This window comes from Salvia splendens, chromosome 18 (genome assembly GCF_004379255.2).
Source record: "Salvia splendens isolate huo1 chromosome 18, SspV2, whole genome shotgun sequence".
Classification (NCBI taxonomy): domain Eukaryota; kingdom Viridiplantae; phylum Streptophyta; class Magnoliopsida; order Lamiales; family Lamiaceae; genus Salvia; species Salvia splendens.
The window spans coordinates 23,543,567-23,560,859 of record NC_056049.1 but is presented as its reverse complement, the minus strand read 5'-3'; the positions used below and the strand labels follow the sequence as shown (position 1 = coordinate 23,560,859).

Below are 17,293 nucleotides of genomic sequence, written 5' to 3'. Positions count from 1 at the left end.
ACTGCATTTTTGCATAGGGATTTAGAAGAGACCATCTACATGTGCCAGCAAGAAGGTTTTGTCAAGCATGGAATGGAGAACAAAGTGTGTGTGCTCAAAAAGATCATTTATGGCCTAAAGCAGACTAGTAGACAGTGGCACAAGAAGTTTGATGATTATGTGTTGAGCAATGGATTTGAGAGGTCCAGCTATGATGAATGTGTTTATATCAAGAAAAGGAAAGGGGTTGCAGTTGCCTACTTGCTCTTATATGTTGATGACATGCTAGTGGCAGGTGCATCAAAGCTCGAAGTTCAGAAAGTTAAAGATGATTTGAACATAGCTTTTGATATGAAGGATTTAGGTGGAGCCAAGAGAATCCTTAGCATGAATATTGTAAGAAACATAGAAATAAGGGAAATCTGGCTGAATCAAAGTGACTACATATCAAGAGTGTTGAAGCGGTTCAGAATGAGCAATTCAAAGGTAACAGCAACTCCCATTGCATAGTATTTCAGATTGTCTGTGGAACAGGCACCAAAGAGTAAGGAAGAGAAACTGGAAATGCAAGCCATCCCATATGTAAATGTGGTGGGGAGTGTAATGTATGCCATGATTGGAACTAGGCCGGATGTAGCACATGCAATCAGCTGTACTGGCAGATATATGAGCAACTATGGGAGAGAGCATTGGCAGGCATTGAAGTGGATCCTTAGGTATCTGAAAGGAGCTGGAGATGTGAGGATCTTATTCAAAAGTAGCCACTACAATGAGAAAGATGCTCTGATTGGTTTTTGTGACAACGATTTTGCAGGGAATATGGATACTAGAAAATCCCAATCTGGGTACATCTTTACCATGTATGGTGCGGCTGTAAGCTGGAAATCAGGTTTGCAAAATGTGGTAGCTCTCTCCACGACCGAAGCTGAGTACATTGAAGGAGAGTGCGTGGCTGAGAGGTGTTGCCGCTGACTTTGGGGTGGAGCGGGAAGCAGTTCCTATAGGCTGTGACAACAATGGTGCTTTGAGCTTAGCAAAGCATCAAATGTTTCACGAACGCAGCAAGCACGTCGATGTGCGGTTGCATTTCGTGAGGGAGGAAGTAGAGAATGGAAGGGTGAAGCTGTTCAAAGTTGACACAACAGTGAACCCAACAGAAATGCTGACCAAACCACTGCCAAGGGAGAAGTTCGAATTATGTTTGAGGCTGGTGGGATTGTGCAAGCAATGATGTCTGGTATTTCATCTAAGCAATGAAGGCGGAGATTTGTAGAAGTTAATTGCTTAGCTGCAATAGCTAATACCAAATATTGATGGAATCGGATCATCTCTGCTGGAAAGCTCAGGGGCCGTCCGATTGGGAACTTAGTGGAGATTAAATCCTAGCCGTGGGATTTGAAAGTTGTTAGTTAGTTTAGTTTTGAATCAGCACTTTTATATGTGAGAGGGAATGAGCTGAGTTCATGAGTTTTTTCCCCAAAATCGATTGTAATCTCTCTTCCAGATTTGAATACAATTTCTCAATTTCCTCAATCATAAATTCAACAAACCCCTCCGATCAATCTTCAACAGAGTGGGTTTGACGAAGATTACAAAGTGGTGCAGTTGTTGCAGTGCAACGCGCACGGCAGGTTGCAAGCCAGTCTGTATTCAGCAAGGACGAATTCTTGGAGGGAATTGGATATTGATCACGATTTGGTCATCGAGAAACCCATAAAGTCGGTGTGCAAGAATGAGTCCTTTGCGCATTGGAAAGGGTTAACAAGGACAGGGGGTAACTAAGCTTTGATATGAAGAATGAAGAGTTTCAGACAATTTCAATACCACCACTTGATAACTCGACTAATATTTTTGCGATTCTTGCAAAGGGTGAGTACTCTTTTGTTATCCTTTTTTTAGACAATTCGATGTTGAAGGTTTATGAGTCGAGCGGTAAAGGAAGTGAGCGTTTTTGGAATAATGTGAATATTGCGGAACTAAGTCCGTTTTCGGCCCCACCTATTTGCAGGAATGGTTGTTGTGTGGTTCGTAGAGATTGTAGACGGAGTGAAGCAATGTTGTACGATTATCGTGCTCGGAAATGTATCGGAAGTTTCAAGATGCCTGAGAGCCCGCTCTCGGGTGAATGTGATGATATCATTGAGGATGACGGACGGAAGCTTTATTTCACCTTAGAAGTAGTATTAGTGATTGGGGATATTATTGTTGTAATCATCTCTTATGTCTGCGCATATATTTTGTAGTAATAGTACTATTTGGTATTTCATGTGTTTGTTTACTTTCTAATGATTATTTTGGTTTCCACATAACATGACATAGTGTTTATACAGATTAATATGTGCTTAGTGAAATAGAAGTGCAAACCTGTTGAATAGGTAAGTTGATCAACAAAACAAAATTGCAATTCTAACTATTTGATGAGAAGGGGGTTTGTTAGCATCAGGCCAGAGGAAGGCACCCATGGCGAAGTGTCGTTTCTGCTATGAAATCCACCTAACAGATATACATCGATTTTTTGGCCATTCAATTAAGAATGGACGAATCTCATTTTACTCGACTTGCTAGAAATTTTAATATGTTAAAAAGAGGCTTTAGGAATCATAGGAATTCAAGTTTGCTGAAAATTGTGGTTTGGTGATTAAAAGAAAAAAAAAGAGAGAGAGAATAAAATATGCTATGAGACAATTCAAATGGATTGAAAATATTTCAGAAGTAATCAGACTCAAATAGAGCTGACCCATAATTTGATAATAAAGGTTACAATATGCCTCTTTACTGAGCTTTTATAATTGGGCCTCCATTCTAATGTTTAAAATCAAAGCTAATTTTAATCACAACTATTTTAATTAATAAGTTTTCAGTTTAATTAATAAATTCAAATGAATCGTGAATAAATCGTAAACCATTCCTGATTATTTTGAAATAAATATTAAATGGTCATACTCCCCCTTCCATCATCAAATATCCAAAAAAAAAAATTCATTCTTCGAAGAATGGCGTCCGCACATGTCCTCTTTCTTGAACATTTTCATTTATAGATACAAGAAAACAAATGCCAACAAATATTTTATGCTAGTATAATTCATCACATTATTCAGCACAATTTCGTTTTCAGAGAACTAACTAATTTTTATTGTTCTTCTCTTGCTCACTATAGCATTCCACCGTGATCATTTTATTTAAAAAATATACTTCATCCGTCCCACTATAGTCTTAGTCACTTTTCTGCACTCGTTTTAAAAAATGATAGTCTTGTCTTCTTAACATTATTCTCCATCGTACTTTATCATTTTTTTCACTTTAACTATTTAATTATAGTATCATTTTTATAGAACGAGTGCAGAAAAGTGACTGAAACTCTTAAAATGGGACAAAGGGAGTAACAATTTTACGTATCCTTTAATTTCTCTATATTAAAACATGAATCACAAACACTTGACAAAGATCTAGACAGTTTCCAACGTTGCTCCCCTTAATCATGGTACGTAACAAAAGATGTTCATATATACTTTTACAAACGATTTCACACTACAATCTAGCATACTAGTAGCGTCTTTCTTTTGCTAGTGTGCTACTGAGGTAAGAGTGTTCACAGTGGTGCCGCCGCGGCGGACCACTGCTGGACGTGTACAACCGGGGTCGGGAAGGGGCGCATCTGGTGGAGGGGCGGCGACAGTCGCGGCGATCCACTGCACGCCGGCGGTGAATTAAATTTTTTATTTTCTTTTCTTATTTATTCTATAAATACAACATACATATTCCTAATTCAATTTTTTCATTACATTCCAAACTCCAATTTGAAATTTTACACAAATTCTATCTTATAAAATGGCTGACAACGAGTATCAACGCATGTTGGATGAGGCGTTTGACGTTGTATAATTTTTTCGTTGTATAATTTCCAGTATTTATAATGCAACGAAGATTTGATTTTAATAATTTTTTAAAATTAGATAAGTTTTTTTTTCTAATTATTTTCGTCCAATATTTTTTATTTTGGTCCAATTAAAATATACCAACAATTGATTAAATAATGTGATTTGTGAATGTTGCGTGGAGTTTTTGTGACTGTTGAAGTATTTTCGTGGTTGTGAACAAGTTTTTATGGCTATGGTGTGACTGTTGGGCACCACTATCTGATCCAAACGACATTGACTGTATGAATCATTAAAAAAAACTATAAAATTAATAATTTTAAAAATGAATTAAAAAGATCACAAATTTTGATATGTTGCACTTATACAATAAAAATAATCATTAATATAGTATAATATACTTCCTACATCTCCACGTCTCTAGGCATAAATTTTCGTTCGTTCCAAATGTCTTGAATCTCACATTTTATTAATTTTATATTAATTATATATTTTTAACAAACTAATTATTACTATAAAAAAAACTAAGATTCCTATTCACTAACTTTTTCCGCACTTTTTTTTAAAAAATTCAATCCAAGTCTATAATTTATGGGACAATTAATATGAGAGTAAATTATGAGACAATTAATATGAGGAGGAAGGATTATTATTAATATTTTTAATCAACGAATCTATTTTCTCAGTACATAAACAGCTTACGCTAAAACGGCTAACAAAAGTACTTGTCGTGAAATAACTACGGACAAATTAATTTTGTTTTTAATAGAGTACTTTTTTTAATTGTTGCAAAATTAAATTTTGATTTTTCCGCATTTAACCAGTAATTAAATCATCTTATGTACTAAGCTTTGTTTAGCAATAAGAACGAAGTTGTATAGATATTTCTAACACATTTTTTTATACATAATATTTTTACAGACATTGTTGGCAAATTAAACGAGCAAACTCATTTTTGAGTCCATTCCAATATATGTAATGAAATGTTACAATCGAAGAGTTAATCAAGGTGGGATTAAAACAATACATTTCCCCAAATATATAGATTAGTCGACCTAATTAATATCATATAAGTAAATTATATAATGTGTTTAATACTATAACAGACTCATTGCGTAGTCTTCCTCAAATCCACCACCACCACACTAACATTATCGGTGGAGTGGCGCGCAAGAGCCAGCCTCGTTAGCAAAATCGATGCATCGGAGCAAGCCTGATTCGAGCTCTCTCCTTTCCGAGACTGTAGGCACATCCGAGCCACACCGCAAGCGGTCTGGTCCGAGACGACGTCCCACAGCCCGTCGCTGGCCAGGATTAGGCACTCGTCCTCCACCGTCCGATCCGTAACCGTCACCTCCGGCTCCGGTATCACGTACGGTTTTAGATAACTGTCACCTGAAATTGAATCAACAATTTAATCAAATCAGTAAAATATCAGATCGTAGCTAATGCTTGAGAAAATGGTAGGATTTTAGCTTTGGCTCACCTATGGCGCGAGACATCGCTAAGACGCCGAGAACTCGAGGACCGTCCCAGTAGATAACGCGGCCGCCGGCTTCCTCGATGCGGCGGAGCTCATCCGGTCTATCTGGCTGCAAAATCGAGCATCAAAACAATAAAAGTCAGATCATAATTCGACGATAACTGCATAAATCAATACGAAACAAGCGGAAAACCGCTATCTACCTTGTGATCGACGGAGAGGGGAATCGCGACGCCGTTCCGGCACAGAACGGCGCGAGAATCGCCGCAATTGGAGACGACGATCTTCTCGGGGGATACCACCGCCACGACGGCGGTGGAACCGACCGAATCGCGCTGCGGGGTGCGCATCTCGCAGCGGCAGCTGGAATCATCGGAGGTGGAGGCGAGGCCGCTCGACCACTCCGCCACGTCATCGTCCATCTTCCTGAAGCTCCGCACCATCGCATCCTCCCACGGCGAGTCGCCGCCGCCGTCCTTCTCGTACTCGTCTCTCACGATCTCGTGCATCCGCTCCTTGCACCTCCTGCTCACGTGCGAGCAGCCGTGGCCGTCGAAAACGCCGAAGAAGTGCAAATCGCCGCGGATATCGCCGTCCTCGCCGCAGAAGGAAGGGCAAATCGCCACCGAGTCCTCCATATCTCTCCTCCTACCGCAAACCGACGTCACGCCGTATCTCGGACACTCGTGAGCCGTCCTCGAGCGCTTCAGCTCGAGATCGGAGCTCTGAACAGCCGCATCGTCCTTGCGCCTCCGCTTCTTCAGCGGCGGCCGCGCCATCGCGGAATCGGATAGATCGAAATTAAGGCGATTGATCTCCATCCTGCTTCTGGATTTAGAACTCGCCTCAAAAGGAGTCGCAGCCGTCTGCGTCTCAACTATTCCAGCCATTGTAATTTACAGCGATCTATTTAGTTTCGCAAATTGATTAACTGATTATTTCCTCAGATTTCTCTGAATATATAATAGCACCACAGCTTCGACTCGAAGAAGCAGAAGAAGAAGAAGAAGAAAACAGCTTCGACTCGAAGAAGCAGAAGAAGAAGAAGAAAATTAATGACGGAGAGTACATCGAAAATCTGCTTTTTCTATGCGGAAGGGCGGGTTGCGGGCAGCTGCCCGCCACCGTATTGGGCAGGGTGGAGAGATCTGGGTCGTTGAGGTGATGGCTGATTGGATCTGGATCGTACACGAATTTGTGGGGAAATGATAAATGAACATAAGCGGGTATAAATGGGGGCCTGTTGTCATGACACGCAGTGGTTTTGTAAGTTGGTTGGGGCCCACCTACTTTTTAGGCCTACCAAAATTATTTAAAATATGCCTTTTTTCCGCACAATTTTCAACACGTGGCAGCATCGCTATGTTCGATATTCGCCTTCGTGTCTCCTTTCCGGAGCGCGTGTACCCAAACAATTAAGATAGATATTTCATCATTTCATGACTTTAAATTTGAGAAGTACAGCCAAATGCATCGGTATGAATGATGAATCATTCATGTTTGTACATACAACTATTTTATACGTTATTTGACTTGCCATTTTAAAAACGGATGTAATAAAATGGAGTACAATTAATAATTTGTTATAAGTTGTCATATTTATATGCTCTCCCAAATCCTATGTTATTGATTGGGATGAATGTAATAGAAACTATATTTTCTGAACTTTTGTGTTGAAAATTTTAGAGCAATAATTTTCATTATCTATCTGCCTTATTAAAACTAAAATATTTTACTTTTTAAGTTGAACCACTAAAAATAAAATGTTTTCTAAAATATAAATATCATTATCTCTTTTTTTCCATCTTTCTTAGAAGTACTTTATTCTTTCATCATTAATTCAAAAAATAATACTCCTCTCGTCTCTCTGTAATAGAGACGTTTTTTTTTTCTACACATGATTTAAGAAAAGTTGTGTTAACTAAGTTAACTAATAAATAATAAAGTAGAAAATGAAAAAGATAGAAAGATGAAGAGAAAATAAAGTAAGATTGAAGAAAAGTTGTTGTTTTTTTGCCAAAAAAGGAAAACTCAGCTACAATGAGACAACCCAAAAATAAATACGACTTTGTTATTATAGAGGGACGGAGGGAGTAATACATAAAATCTAGTGCCAGAAAGCAAGTATTTCATTTCTATACAAATAAGCTTTATAGAATTTTTTATTTATTTATACGTTACTTTTTTAAAAGCTATATTATGAATGAGATCTTTAGTTAATTAAAATTATAATATCATGTGAATTATATTATGAATGTGATCTTTAGTTAATTAAAATTATAATATCATGTGAATTAGTACATCATTTGATAGTTTGAAACCAGAGACGGATGTACATGCATCATGGGCAAATGTCCCACATCAAAAAATTTCATTTATGCTATTTGATCATTATTTTTAATTTTTTTTGAAATACCTTTATAAATGTCCATTCTAAAATCCTTAAAATGTCTTTGTATGGAATTTTGCCCCACCTATATAGAATTTCTGGCGACGTCCCTATTTGAAACTAAAATTTTCAAGTTACAGGATGCTTATTATCCCTATGAATCCGTTTGAGTCATCATGATAGTAATGATAAATTATTATTACTTCTCATTATAAAATTAAAACACCGTGAATAACTTCCGACATGTAATTAGTCATTTATGATTTAATTCTCACTCTCCATGTTCCCCAATTCATAAATACTAACAAAAAATAATTACATACTATCAAGAAACAAAATCAAATAATTTTGATCTTAAAGTTGACTATCAAACCGATTTCAATAGTAAATTTTGTTGAACTAATCAAACCGTGAGGCCATTTTAAAACGATTTCAGCAGTTAAACTATAGTCAAACCAACTCAATTTAATATAACATTACATATTTTAATTTCGTTTTGGTTATGTAATTTGTGTTATAGCATGTTTAATTTCCCCACAAGAATGTGCTCATTTTTTTGGGAAACTATTTATATATTTTTTTTCGGAATTCCCATTTTATCAATAAAATCAGGGATGTCTCACACTCTTTATCCACATTTTCATGCAATAAAAAGTAACACATCTTTCTCCACTAAAGATCATCACTGCCTAATTTAATTTACAATTAATATCCATAAAATATAAACACACATTCATCATCTAAGGGCATAGCATAATAAATTTTCCATAGTTTGAATCATTTGAATGCATCACCTACAACCTATTGATCATAATAAAAGCACTATAGCAAGATTTTTTCACCTTTCTTCTGCAATCAATGATGGAAGATATTTGTTGAAGTTTGAAAAGAGAGAGAGTGTGATGAACGCGCTGAATAGTGAGAGTGTGGGTGCATAAATGGAAATGAAACGACGTGGTGAAAAAAGAAGAGAAATATGTGTCTGTGACACGTAAGGGACCAAATCTCAACTCAAATATTTCATGGAAGGCCAGCAGAATATCACACTTCTCTTCCTTCACTGCGACGCGTGTCCCCTTCTTACAGCTACTTCTCTCACGTATATACGACTGTATATCACTATTTATTATACTCCCTCTATCCTCGAATAAAAATCCCATTTGTTTCCGGCTCAAATTTTAAGAAATACTCCCTCCGTCCCATGTTTCTGGGCGTCCCAAGTTATTTGCACTCTTTCCATTTTTAGTAAAAATTATCACCTACAGCCGTAATATTTGACTTTGTCTATCACTTATTCTTTAATCTCTGTGCCGAAAAGGAAACGTTCGAGTAACGCGGGACGGATGGAATATTAGTTTTAAATGATGTGTGAGTAGAATGAGTTAGTGGAATGTGAGACATCTTTATCATATAAGGTAATTATGAACCGAGACTCCTATTCGTGGACGGATTAAAATGAAAAAACGGGATTCTTATTCGTGGACGCAGGGAGGGAGTAGATGATATTCAAACTTTGGTCAGAGTTTCGAAATGAATTGAATTTGTGTTTCCCTCAAAATTTTTGAAGTGGGGTGGATTTTCAATTTGTGTTTTTTTTGTATAAATAACACATTTCATGATGAAACAAAGGTAGAATCGAAATTGTATTTTGATTTGGAGTGCAGGAATGATGTGGTTTATTAACACACGCATTATTGGGATTTCGAATCGAATTCATAATTAAAATGGGAATTCAACATAAAGGTGGTAGATAGAGCAACGTTTTAAACATAAAGAGTGTCACAACACAGCTCTGACAGCGAAGCAAAAAAATGAAATTAATGTCTTCACTCAACGAACTATACGTGTACCTTTATCTCGAGCAATAAAAATACAAATAAATTTATAATCATGAGTTTGATAACTAATGAGTGGACAAAGGTTTGTCTTGTTAATTTTCTATTTCTAGCAAAACATAATCAGGAAAGACTGATATTTGCCAATAAATAATACCTATGTTTATTTTAAATTATTATACTAACCTTAGATTTAAAAGAAGTAAGAATATAGGTACATTAACATGGGCCAGGAATCTGGGCCAAGAAAAGTGTGACAGATGAAAATGCAAGAAAATTTAGAGAGAGAAGTAAAGTATAAATATGGGCCAAGAGTCTGGGCTTAAATGTATGGTATAATATTTCAGCAAAGGGAGCTATGAATATGCCCAGAAACATTGAGTTGAAGACAACAAAAGCAGGAGTATTAAAGGTTAAGGATGTCAGAGAGGAAATGCATTCACAGTGAATCCTCCATCTACACTTACAATCTGTCCTGTAATGTAGGAAGCAGCAGGCAGGCAAAGAAAGGCCACTAACGACGACACTTCTTGCGGTTCTCCGGGACGCTTGAGAGGCGTTCGAGATACTACTTTGTCCAAGAACTCTTCATTCTCCAGCAACTGCAAACATGAGAACTTGGACTTAATAATAAAACTCGCCTTGTTCAAGAATGCAGGCCAATCACAATTGTAATTCAAGGAAACGGCCCATAAAAAGTACAAGGTGCTTCTACATTCCACAAGAGAGTAGAGTAGACCATAGAGAGCCTATAGTATAAATGGAAACGGATGACTTTTAAGATTTTGTCTCAGGCCAGAGAGAATCACTTCCATGTCAAAGCAATATAAATTACTGTAAAAATTGACTGATTAGCCACTGCAAAATATCACTTGTAGCACAGCTGACAATTACCATTCAGATTGGCAACTCAAGCAAGTCTATGCTACACAATAAGATCAGTGCATCGGAGTGATCCTATCTTTCAGTGAGGAGAAGACTGAAAAACTTCCGTACGAAGAATTGACAGTGTACCTTTTTCGTTAATGCAACAAGCAAATTTTACTTTAAAAGCAATACAATGCTCAGGTTAATATGCAAAAGAATGTGTCTTGGACCTTGGTAAAGTCATTCCGTAAGTAGCTTATTAAACAAACACCTAGATCATAATGGACCTAATAATATAAAATTGAGAAATAAGGTAAAAGGACGACTTACATGTTTCACAAGAGAGGTCTTGATGTACCATGGAGCAACAGAGTTCACCCTAATGTTATCTTTTGCCCACTCACAAGCCAAATTTTTAGTAAGTTGATTCATTGCTCCTGTAAGTAGAAAACTTAAAGATTCACAACTCTATCTATTGCAGATATTTCATCAGAGGGAAGAATCTACATTCTGAAAAATAACGTACCTTTCGTAGCTCCATAGACGGATCCAGAATATAAGTGCACCAAACCAGCAACAGAAGAAATAAACACAATGCTGCCTTTTCCACTGGCTTTAAGTAGAGGATGAGCCACTTGACATAGGTGGTAAGCAGAATCAAAGTTTGTAGTCATGATACTAGAATATTCTTCAGCAGTGTAATCAACAGTTGGCTTCCTAATATTAGTCCCGACATTATTTACCTACAATATAAAATTGTAGAGGTCAGCCTCAAGTGAACCGTTCATTAGAGAAAACAATAGAAACAACAAAATTTCTTCAAATGATGTCACTTAGTTAATCCACTTCCTAGTAGTTGACTTCAGCACGAGTTTTATTCTAATGCACACGAGACCAACTCACGAATAAATAAACAACGACAAACAATGCCTATCCATTCAGCACAAGTTTTCTACAACCGTCATAATCCTTCAAGAAAGATCTGAAATTCATCAACAAAGTTCATCCATGTATTAATAATTACATCAAATAATAATAGTGACCTTTCCTCTGGATTGAACCTCACTTATTTATCCACTTCATTGTAGTAGACTTTAGCAAGAGTTTTATTCCGATGTACGCAGTTTAATTAGACCAAAAATAGCTAGTCCTCAGAGTTTATAGTATAATCATCAACTACCTCGGCCAAATAGACACTCAATGTAGCACAATCTCCAGATTCAAAAGAGGCAAAATCAATTGCACAACAAGAACCTAATTCTCTAGTTAAAATAGCAGAAGAAACATCGAATTCAACTCAAAACGAAAAGACATAATTACAGATAAACACCGTTCGCGATAACTCACCAAAATGTTAAGCTTGCCGCTGAAAAGAGAGGAAACTTTATCCATGAGCTGCGATCTTTGTTCTCTAGAAGACGCATCGCATACAGAGCCACTGACATTAAACCCCTTCGAACTCCACTCCTGCAAACGCTGATTGAGCTCTTCCTCATTTCTCGAACACGTATACACAGTGGCGCCCATTTCCGCCATCTCTTCCACAGTAGCAAACCTGATAGCGATCCAGTCATCACAAACAAGCAACGATGATCGATTAGAAACTGAATTCGAGCTCAAGGCTTCTAATTTAACCCGATTCTAGATTGATTTTGACACTGGAAAGCTTAAATTGATAGAGGTGTACAGTGCAGTATAGCTTTAGCATGAAAAGAGAGAAAAGGTTACCCAATTCCACGAGTGCCGCCGGTGACAAGTGCAGTCATGCCGGCCAAAGACCACCGCGAATTGCTGCTTCCGGCCATCGGATTGTCTCCTTCCGTTATCTATATTTTGCCCTAATTTTTACTCCACAAATCTGAATTGAATAGCTGAATTTCATAGGCGTTAAAATCACTAGCACGGTTATCTTATCGATTTTTTCATTAATTTTAGTACAGTCGCTAAAATAATAAACTAGCCAATTTTCTACAACTGATTTCTCTTTATGAGTCTAATTTACGTCATATTTTATTTAATGTAATTTTCTACAACTGATTTCTCTTGTACGACACTTCTAGAACTGTCGATAACAATTGTCGATATCGCTTTTAGCTTTGACGGATATTTAATTGATCAATATTATCATAATGAGGCATCATATCAATTTGGAAGTACGGAGTGCACGCTTATTTGAATTCATTATGATTAGACGGGGTTAGGGGACAGCGACCCCGAGTAGCGGGGTCCAAGGGGCAAAGCCTCTGGCTGGGGTCGAGCTGTGTAGAAATTCATCCAGAAATATAATTTCTAATAGTTGAAGGACTGATTTGCAATTTTTGAAACTCCTTAAAAACTGTTAAAATCAGTTAAGAAATGGAAGAGACGCGATGTTTCGTTTCAGGCATCTTCTTATTGATCTTTTTCGGTTCAAAGTCAGGCAGAATCAACATACGAAACTTCTAAAACCTGAATTGTATCTGATCAAATACTGGTAGAACCACTAAATTAATTTAATCTGAAAGTGTTGTTCACTCCTTTCAGTATATCCAGTTGTTCACGTTTCAGTAAATCCCACTAACAGACTTCATACTAGAGCTCACCAGAGTGCCAAAGAAGTTTGTCATTACATTTTGAATTTTACTGCATCAACTAGTGTCATCAGTCCACTCATACAATGCGTATGTCAAATGATTACGATTTTACATTTTTAATTAATCAATTGAAAAACAATACTAGGAGTATTATTTAAATTTTAAAATTAGAAATATACTTGTATAACAGTAACACTTACTTTAACAACCAAACAGATAAAATTAATTAGCTTTACTTTATTATAATATTTTTGAATTTTTACGTCAAACAGGATAATCACATTTTAACAACATACTCCTGTATTTTATACAAAATAGTTATTCACAACTTATAAACTTGATACTAAAATAACATGCACAGCAATATAATTTATTACTAAAACACTGTCAATACAAATACTAGTATGAAGTTTTCAGTGGTGGTGAAGTTCATCTTCATGATTATCTATCAAGAAAATTACTTAATTAGTCCCTCGAAAAATAATTACCCCTAAAGAAAGCAGTGATTTAATATTTTATACAAAGGGTGAAATATGTTTTGATGGACCATATCTTGTGAACGTGGCCCAACTAATAAACCCACACAAGAAGTTTTAATTTAAGAATTCGTCAAACGTCTTTTTGTTTTGCATCATTGTTAGTGGAGTATAAAATTGTTGGGCTTTGGTTTCAAAAATATCATAAGACTACCATCCAAAAATACTTCCTTAGTCTATAAAATGAGTGAGATCGACATTCTGTTATCATATCATAATTTTTGTATTTTTTTATATCAACATAGTGTATTCCAAATATCAACACAATAACATGAGTATTTCAACACAAGTACACGAAAATATCGACACAGTTTTATTGAGATTTTGCATGCATTATATTGAGATTTTACTTGCATAATATTGAAAATTTTTTATGTATTTATTGATAAAAAATCTGCTTATCAACATATATGAAAACTGAAATTAAAATCATCAAATTTCATCATCCGAACGTCGTCGGAACATATGCAATTGAGATCTCATTAAAATCGTTATAAAATTACCTTTAATTTGATATATTTTTTGTAAAAAAATTATTTAAATTGAGAGAGTTACGTAAATGTAAAGTTTTAGAATAATTTTTATAAGTATAATCAACTTGGCATTATATTAACCAATAAATCTCCTAATTTAATGGTTAAAAATTAGTCTTAATTTTGGATTGCTAATTATTTAGCAATATATCACATCCCTAGAGTCATATATATATATATATATATATGAAAATGATCAATACAAAAATTGATTTCAATATAAAATCCAGACTAAATCCAGACCATGATATTTTGCAATCTAACGGTCAATAATTAAATAAAAACATGGATGGTCATTATAAAGTAGTTTTAGGTCATATTATAAAATTTGGGTTTGAGGTCCTGTTAAGATAATTTTATGTCATCATTAGAGTGTCCAATATGGGCAGGACGCGGCTATAGCCGCGTCCTGGGGTGGTGGGCGGGCGGCTATAGTGGGGAAGGTGGGCGGACAACTTTTGGGGGCTATTGGGGCGGCGGACGCGGGATAGCCGCGTTCGGGGCGAGGACGCGGCTATGAAAATGTTGAATTTTGTATTTGGAATTTGGGGGCTATTGGAGGTGTCCACTATAGTGGCGGAAATAGAATTTTGGGGCTATGGACAATAAAATTGGGGCTATGGACAAAAACTGGGGCGGGGCTATTGGGCGTGTCCGCCTTATAGTGGACACCCTTACTATAATGACGTAAAAATAAGCTTACGATGACTTAAAAATGACCTTTGTATGTTTGGTTCTGCATTTTTGTATTAAGAATGAGCTTTGCATAGATCAAAACTATATATATATATATATATATATATATATATATATATATATATATATATATATATATATATATATAGGGGCACCTTATTCTCCTTTTCACATCTTACATCTTTTTTCCTTCTTAATAATACCCGTTAGATCTAGGGAATCGACGGATCACATTGTTTCAATAAATCTACTTCCGTGTTGCATTATAGAAGGTTCGTAAATGCATTATAGGGGTAATCTAGACATTTTGGCCGAATATGAACCGCCATATTTTTGGAATACACGACTTTCGTGGGATTTGAAACGATCTCAATCTTCTTCTTTCTTCATTCATTATTCTTTCACCCCATCCCACTCCTTCCACTCTCTCCACAACCGAAACCCTAGACAACTCCCTCCCAGCGCCGCGTCTGAAGATTGGGGATTTTGTCGACCAAATTTCGGAGGAAATAGCTATCACCGATAACATCTACTCAGAAACACCGATTCGTTTCTACTAGGTATGTTTCCATAGTGATTTAGGCTTCTTTTTGTCGTGATTTTGCAGACCCACGTTGTTAAAATTGAATCTTTGAATGCGGCGAGGCGTAGAAATCTCTGAAATTAGTTGTTCGACTAAGGTTGTCACTGATTATCCTGACGTAGAAATTGTGTTGTGTTAAATAGGGATGGAATTAGGTCTCTTATATTTCCGTTGTATGCCAGGTTCAAAATGCCGAAAAGAGGTCGTCCGCGCTCCCAAGCATCACAGGATGCAGGTAATTTGTCGTCGCATCTTGTGCTTTTCAGTATCGGATTAGTTTATTGTGTATAATGGTATTCCCATGTCTGTGTGTTGTTTGTATTAACTGTGCTAGAGAATAAAATAGTTAACATGGAGTGTTGTTTGTATTGTTATACTGTACATTATGGAATGTATGCTGTTGTGCTTTTAGGGCATACTGTACATTATGTATCATTATCTATGCATTATATTGCTGTTAACATGGAGTGTTGTTTGTATTGTTACAGAGGATTCAGATTGAGGATTAAATATAGATTCTTTACAATGTGAATTGACAGTTATAATTATCTGGTTGATTTTATGCATTATGGCTAAGATTAGTATGCTCCATTAATTGTTCTTACATCATCAGTTTTTCCTTGCTGTACGTAGTTATCCGCATTAATCTCATCTGATTTTGTTTTTTTTATCTGCATTGCATTATGTCAAAGCATAACAGCATACATTCCAGGTTTTGTTGCATTTTAGAGGTGTAAGTAGTGTCATCTGTGATATACAACCTAATGTTAACAAAAAATTTTATGTGCATTATTTAACTTACACTATGCATTATGTAACATGACATATGCATTGTAGTCAGTATTTTAAGCATTATTGCCGGTCTTAGCTGTAGTTGTTAAGTTTAATACATTATTTATTATGACTTACGCATCATATGTTGTGGTATATGTATTAATGGTGTTAGCTGTGGTGTTTAAGTTTAATTCGTTATTCATTGTGACTTAAGCATCATATATTGTGCTATACATATTAATCAGTAATCAAATTCAGTTCATGATGTGTTTTTCGGTCCATTTCAGATAACCAGCTTAGAGTCGACAAAGACAGTGTTGTCGACGACATTATTCCCGTGGCGCTAGCCAAAAGATTTAGGGAGAGGTTAGCCGAGATAGGCCCTGGGACCTCTGGTAGTCAAGGTGAGCCTAAACCACCTACGGGGCGAAAACTTAGCACAGTCTTTGTTGGAAGACTTAGCACTTTAGATATTTTTACAACCTTGAATACACTGAACAATGTTTTTGAGCATAGTCTTTCTAATTTTGATCTTGTGAACACTCAGCCGAACCGTATGTGCATTCTTTTTAATCAGACGGATACAAATACTTTGTGTGTAATTGGTGTATTATGTTCTTTGTCTTGTTTGTAATATTTTTTTTGTCTGTATAGGTGGCCAATTAACTCTCGTAATGCTTAACGCATGCCAAATAATGCACTAATCCTTGTGCGCAATGCAATGGCAACACTAAATAATGCATTTTTATTATACACCTAATAAATTAAGCCCCGTATGTAGTACGCCTTTATTTTATGTATATCATATCTGCTTATAATGTAAGTATTCGTATTAGATTATGCATTACAAAACTTTGTTTGTGTATTTTACACAAATAATGCAACAATCGTTGTGCGTAATGCTATCGCCTCAACTAAATAATGCATTCGTTTATTGCACACCTAATAATTTAAAACATATATATACTACGCCTGAATTGTATGTGCATCATATATGCTTATAATGTAAGTATTCGTATTAGATTATGCATTACAAACGTTGTTTGTGTATTTTACACAAATAATGCAACAATCGTAGTGCGTAATGCAATGGCCTAGAGCTACTGTTTGAGGCCTAGGTATATGGGCCTAGGTATATGCATTATTGAACTTAGCCTGTGCATTATCAGT

The 17,293-nt window shown here is 36.1% G+C and overlaps 3 protein-coding genes across 3 annotated transcripts; 1 reads left to right on the top strand and 2 right to left on the bottom strand.

Moving 5' to 3' along the window:
• Window positions 1–4,789: 4,789 nt before the first annotated feature.
• LOC121777616 (protein phosphatase 2C 37-like) lies at window positions 4,790–6,537 on the bottom strand. Its single transcript, XM_042174924.1, has 3 exons — window positions 5,541–6,537; window positions 5,341–5,446; window positions 4,790–5,249 (listed from the first exon to the last, which is right to left on the bottom strand). The coding sequence occupies exons 1-3, from the start codon at window positions 6,225–6,227 to the stop codon at window positions 4,963–4,965; spliced, it is 1,080 nt and encodes a 359-aa protein (XP_042030858.1). The 5' UTR covers window positions 6,228–6,537; the 3' UTR covers window positions 4,790–4,962.
• Window positions 6,538–9,838: 3,301 nt separating this feature from the next.
• Window positions 9,839–12,368, bottom strand: LOC121777703 (tropinone reductase homolog At5g06060-like). Its single transcript, XM_042175047.1, has 5 exons — window positions 12,157–12,368; window positions 11,776–11,983; window positions 10,955–11,171; window positions 10,759–10,865; window positions 9,839–10,163 (listed from the first exon to the last, which is right to left on the bottom strand). Exons 1-5 carry the CDS (start codon window positions 12,231–12,233, stop codon window positions 9,984–9,986), a joined length of 789 nt encoding a protein of 262 aa, XP_042030981.1. The 5' UTR covers window positions 12,234–12,368; the 3' UTR covers window positions 9,839–9,983.
• Window positions 12,369–14,955: 2,587 nt separating this feature from the next.
• On the top strand, window positions 14,956–16,789 carry LOC121776955. Its single transcript, XM_042174091.1, has 3 exons — window positions 14,956–15,584; window positions 16,411–16,721; window positions 16,778–16,789. Exons 1-3 carry the CDS (start codon window positions 15,539–15,541, stop codon window positions 16,787–16,789), a joined length of 369 nt encoding a protein of 122 aa, XP_042030025.1. The 5' UTR covers window positions 14,956–15,538.
• Window positions 16,790–17,293: the final 504 nt, after the last annotated feature.

Bases quoted from the DNA above. Each gene is read 5' to 3' on its own strand.
- LOC121777616 (XM_042174924.1), bottom strand. From the start codon at position 6,227: ATGGCTGGAATAGTTGAGACGCAGACGGCTGCGACTCCTTTTGAGGCG. The intron at 5,447-5,540 runs GTAGATAGCGGT...TCGATTTTGCAG, and splicing joins CCCTCTCCGTCGATCACAAG to CCAGATAGACCGGATGAGCT. The intron at 5,250-5,340 runs GTGAGCCAAAGC...ATTCAATTTCAG, and splicing joins AGCGATGTCTCGCGCCATAG to GTGACAGTTATCTAAAACCG.
- LOC121777703 (XM_042175047.1), bottom strand. From the start codon at position 12,233: ATGGCCGGAAGCAGCAATTCGCGGTGGTCTTTGGCCGGCATGACTGCA. The intron at 11,984-12,156 runs GTAACCTTTTCT...GATCGCTATCAG, and splicing joins GGCGGCACTCGTGGAATTGG to GTTTGCTACTGTGGAAGAGA. The intron at 10,164-10,758 runs GTAAGTCGTCCT...TCATGTTTGCAG, and splicing joins AGACCTCTCTTGTGAAACAT to TTGCTGGAGAATGAAGAGTT.
- LOC121776955 (XM_042174091.1), top strand. From the start codon at position 15,539: ATGCCGAAAAGAGGTCGTCCGCGCTCCCAAGCATCACAGGATGCAG. The intron at 15,585-16,410 runs GTAATTTGTCGT...GGTCCATTTCAG, and splicing joins CCAAGCATCACAGGATGCAG to ATAACCAGCTTAGAGTCGAC.